Raw genomic sequence first — 5089 nt, forward strand, 5'->3', positions numbered from 1 at the left:
GGAAGTTCCTGCCAAGGAAAAGTAAAAAATTGCTTGACAAGATAAGAGAAACTGCTGGAATGCATGATACAAACAATTGTAAAATAACATTTTTATACCCAAAAGAGAAAAGAATTTTAGAAAAAATGGTTTCTTTTGACAAGGGAACATACTCGAATCATTTGGTTCATGATGTCATGAATCGTTGTTTTTATTATCAAAGCCTCTTTCCTTTGTTCTGCAGAATTGTTGTTTTCATTATGGCTGCAGTAATCCATAATAGGCTTTAACTAATGGAGATTTATTATAAGTTTATAACAAGCCGCAATACCATCTAATTCAACAACTTTATCCAACGCTTTGGCAGATCCTCGGTTCAGAAGGCGAAATGTGCTTTTCCGACCCACATACTCAGTGTAATTCTGCAGTGGTAAATAAAATTGGGCCACACAAGGTCTTAATATTTCTGACAATAAATAGTTATAAAACACCAGGAACACCCTGTAGGGCAACAAACCTGTATCGGAGCACCATTTTCCCTTATGACAACATCATAACCATCTATCTCCTGCCCAAATTTTGTTTTCAATAGATCTCCCGAGTTACCAATAACAGCACAGCGCCCAAACTGCCTTGGGAAGTATGGTGGTGTTTCAGGAAGCACAAGTGAAAGTTTCTCCAAGCACAAGGTCTTGTTCTGGCAGCGGTTACTGCAACACAGAAAGATCCTATTCTATGAATATTTCTACTAACTCAATTTCCTTGTATAAAATCCCACAACTTACAACAGGTTAATGCCAAATTGTTGAAACATGCTATGTTATACATTGAGAAGTCTATGCTGTAATACAGTGGAAAAAGAGAGCTTAACAAAAGGTTTTAACCCATTTGGATGCTAGCCTCTAGGCTGAACCACACATATCTCTGGCTTACATACGTTTAACTTGTTAACAGTGACTTGTCAGAGAAGTTACCCCAACTGAAGTTTCCATCTTAACTGACAATTAAGAATGTGCTATAACTGAGAAACTGGCATAGCATCATATTTTGAGTAACAATTCACATGCCTTAATTCTGCATAAAGAAACTCACACTAGCATTCTTGTATGACAGAGACTTATGTCACCGTTCTTGCAATTTACAACACAACATGTAAAGTGTAACACTATAATTCATTTCTAATAAATGAATTAAACTGTCAATTCAGTTCATTAAGATATGTTACCAAGATTGCATAATTAGTAAAATACAATCGTTTACTTACAGAAGTACTCCTTTATTGATCCTACGCCAAGCATATTCTTCCCATCCATTTGGTAAAGAATCAATAAATTCCTTGGTCAATATAGTAGTACTGTTCCGAACCTGTGTAATCAATTCATATCACACACCAATAAAATGTAAAGAAGAACACCATAAATTCCTTTTAGAATGCAGGAATAAAACCTACAAAAAGGAAGTTGTGTCATTAACTCGTTATTGCTTAGAGGATCATGAAAACACATAGCAAGTTGCTTACCTGTTCCCAAGTAGCCACAGCTTCACAGAGATTAAAATCAAACGATAGAGCTTCAAGTTCACCAGTCTTGGGATCTTTCTGTTAAGAGAAACCTTCGTAAGTCACCAAACGGGGAAAATATTTAGCTATTAAACCACATGTCAATTAGTATATCACAACTCATACTTGAATAGAAGGAACCAATTACCCCTAGTTCTAAGTGACTCGTAATTAACATATTTCAAGGACCACGTAAGCAACAATTCATTTTCATGAATAACAATCTAGACAATCAATATTAAGGAACATTTACCCATTTGGGGATAGTGTCACTGGGAAAGGTTATAGTGGTTTGGCAATAATCACTTCCCTTGGCTGCTTTCAACCCAAGTCCATTTGCACTCTGCATAAAACATAAAATTAGCAACTCAGGCCAACCATTGAAAGAATTCAACATTAAAGACTGAGAATCCAGACCTGAAAGATGCATATAGAGTCATACATATATCAAAGAAAAACAGTTTTCAACACTAAAGATATTGTCTCTTTAGTCTCATGCAACAATCTTATCATACTCAATCCAAATCGAATGGGAACCGAACCAACGTTTCTGCTTTCTAATTCGGCATTTCAACAATCATAAATACATACATACACCCACACATTCATGCCTAATCTTGTATCAAAATACTACACATCAGAATCAACACAATTTCTTTTGAGGCAAATGCAATAAGAAAATATAACTCACCACGCACTTCTCGAAAGTGTCATGCAGAGAAAGCAATGCTTCCGTGTCTTCATCTGTAAGCTGATACCTGCGAGCTGCAACAGTAGCACCACAATTAGAGTCTTTGGATTTGATGCACCTCAACACAACACAACACATCACATTCCATGTGCTATGTGCATACATTCATACATATACATACATACATACAGAGAATTGAGAGATTCCAGTGATGTAGACGGAAATGGCTGCAAATCCACAGATCAGAGCGAGCATCAAGCCCAATTGCAGAACCTTCATTGAATTCAGCTGACTTTCGAAGTGAAGCTACGCGATGAAAACAAAAGGATTAAGGGTTCATCGAACTATGTAGATTGAATCTGTTCCTACAATTAGCACTTGCATAATGCAATCACAGTATACGGTTTTAAGTGTTCTTCATTGATTGAATTTCATTTCAGATCTTAGGTTTATGTTAATCGAAATGAATCCTTCCAGAAAAAGAAAGAAAAAAAAGGATAAAAAAGCATGTCGTTCACACATTATTGTTCCATTTCCACACATCGGAGAAAAAAGAACAGAACAGAACTGAGATCCTGAGTAGGGGTAACGTCCTACCCGCAGATGGACGGCGAGCGAGGGAGCAGAGCAGAACGCGCGACGGCGCGATGGTGAGAATGTGATAGGCGAGGGTGAGACGGCGGAGTTCGGAGGCGGCGGGATGGAGGTGGAGATTAGGGACTGAGGGAGGCCGGAGACAGAGTGAGTGAGAGCGTCCGGCGACGGCGGTAGACTGGCAGCGGGATTGAGGGAGTTAGAGGCGATAGACGAGTCAGAGAGATAGAGGTATTGCCAGTGATTTCTCTTTTTTTTTAGTATGTGGATTGGGCTACTCAACAATAACCCAATTAATTTTCTACAACTATTTGAAGTCCATCTTTGGCCCAATTTCAACCCATCAGCACACTGTTTGGTACAAACATGGAAGCCCCCCTACCAACAAAAAATGAAAATAAGAAAGAAGGAAGAAACTAGCAAATTTTGGACTTGTTTTGGTCCCAACCCCAAAATAAATGCTCATTTAAAAATATATTGAAAAACATACACACACCGAGTTTACATTTTTTTTTTTTGGTTTCCCACGGTATCCCCCAACCCGGCAGGTCAAGGACTAATCCGTCGCGGTACTGAGCTCCATTTAAGGGTTTGCCGCTGGCCAATGGGTTGCCACCGAGTTTACATTTTATTTTATTAATTTTATACTATTCACTATAAGTGGCAAAAGAATCACAATCCACCAGACCGGCCCATTTAGCCTACTAAAGAAGGGTTGGACACTAAATTTGAGCCCACCTAGTCCACACTGCGTTCCGCGGACATTAGCGGGACGGCACGGAACGGAACCACTTTTTTTACAAAAATTGTAACACGCTAAATTAAATTTGATATTTCGAATTTTTTAATTATGAGTTATTTAACTTTGCAAGAATGTCATTTCTTTGTTTTCTTGTTTAGAATTTTTTTTATTGAGATATAATATGTGAAACATTAGATTATAGAGGAGTTGTTATTTTTCATTTTATTTTTGTATTCATCTGTTTTTTTTAAGTTTAGATCTATATTAAACTAAAAATTCATCTATTTTTGTGGATTTACTCATTAACATTAACAATTGAGCCTAATTTTAAAGTTCAAATTTATTTAATTTTTAAAAAATTTCGCTATTACGATTTCTATCAGATAAGATGATTTTACATTTTCAAAAACTCACCGGATAAATCAAATAAAATGAAGATCGGTAATTAATATAATAACATCACATAACACAAATAGAACAAATGTAATACATTAAATTATAACTATATATATAATCCTTAGTTTATATTTTCTATCAAAAGTTGTGAAAATTGAATTAAACATCAAACTGTCCAAACTATCGATCCAAAAATTTCAAGGTTCAAATAGTTTTTTCTTAAACACATTCACACACACTAACCTAGCAACTGCTAGGACTGGAAGCTGGTGTGACTGTGTTTGAGGCATCACTTGCCTCAGCCGGTTCAAATGGATTGAACTGAGCAGTAGGCTTGAGAGTCTTCCTGCCACAAAGACATCTCATTTTCAAGTGTGGTGTGGGGTTGGGACAGCCCATGTCTTTGTTGTATAGAGGTATGGGTAGCTCTCGTTTATAAATCAATGTCAGCATATGTTCCAATAGTCTTTTCCTCTTATAGACAAAAGGGGACAAGGTTAATTCAATGGCTTAAGGGGTCGTCCTTTATGTAGGCCCATGTATATGGCCCCCCCATATCCCATTGGCACCTACCTGTCCTGTGCCACCATGCCCAAGCCCAACAATGTCACTGCTTCCAAGCTGGTCCCTCCATGCACCTCCTACATTAAAACCTCTATTATTAACACTTTATTTTGTGCAAATTAGTTAACATGTTATTTTATCATCTTTAAATATATGAAACTAACCAACTTTGGTTAGTCGAGTGGTCAACTCACTCGTCCGCTTAAGCAAGTGTCGGGATTTAAATCCCGCCTTGTGCATGCAGCAATTCATTGGCCAGCGACAGACCCTTAAATAGAGCTCCGATCCGCGACGGATTAGTCTTTAGTCTGTCGGGTTGGGGATACCGTGGGCAACCAAAAAAATATATATATGAAACTAATTCTATAAATCCTACATTCTATTTCTTAATAAGTGTATATATTAGTGTTAATGTAAGATAATTGTAAGTACATATATATATAAAACATTACAGGGTCTTCTCATAAGTGGAGTAGGAATAGGATAATCTTATGTCCTTATCTATCCCCCAACGACAAAGACAATAAGAGACCATACAAATTGTATATGTATGTATACGATACAT

General features: G+C 37.1%; 1 protein-coding gene across 1 annotated transcript in view; it reads right to left on the reverse strand.

Moving 5' to 3' along the window:
- The window catches only part of LOC107630851 (sialyltransferase-like protein 2), a 4869-nt gene extending 1786 nt beyond the window's left edge, over positions 1-3083 (reverse strand). Inside the window, 10 exon segments of the mRNA XM_016334115.2 lie at positions 71-151; positions 153-217; positions 311-401; positions 497-689; positions 1244-1344; positions 1499-1576; positions 1791-1880; positions 2229-2302; positions 2414-2534; positions 2826-3083. Of these exon segments, the coding sequence (XP_016189601.1) occupies positions 71-151; positions 153-217; positions 311-401; positions 497-689; positions 1244-1344; positions 1499-1576; positions 1791-1880; positions 2229-2302; positions 2414-2507 (867 nt within the window). The 5' untranslated portion in view covers positions 2508-2534; positions 2826-3083.

This window comes from Arachis ipaensis, chromosome B03 (assembly GCF_000816755.2).
Source record: "Arachis ipaensis cultivar K30076 chromosome B03, Araip1.1, whole genome shotgun sequence".
NCBI lineage: Eukaryota > Viridiplantae > Streptophyta > Magnoliopsida > Fabales > Fabaceae > Arachis > Arachis ipaensis.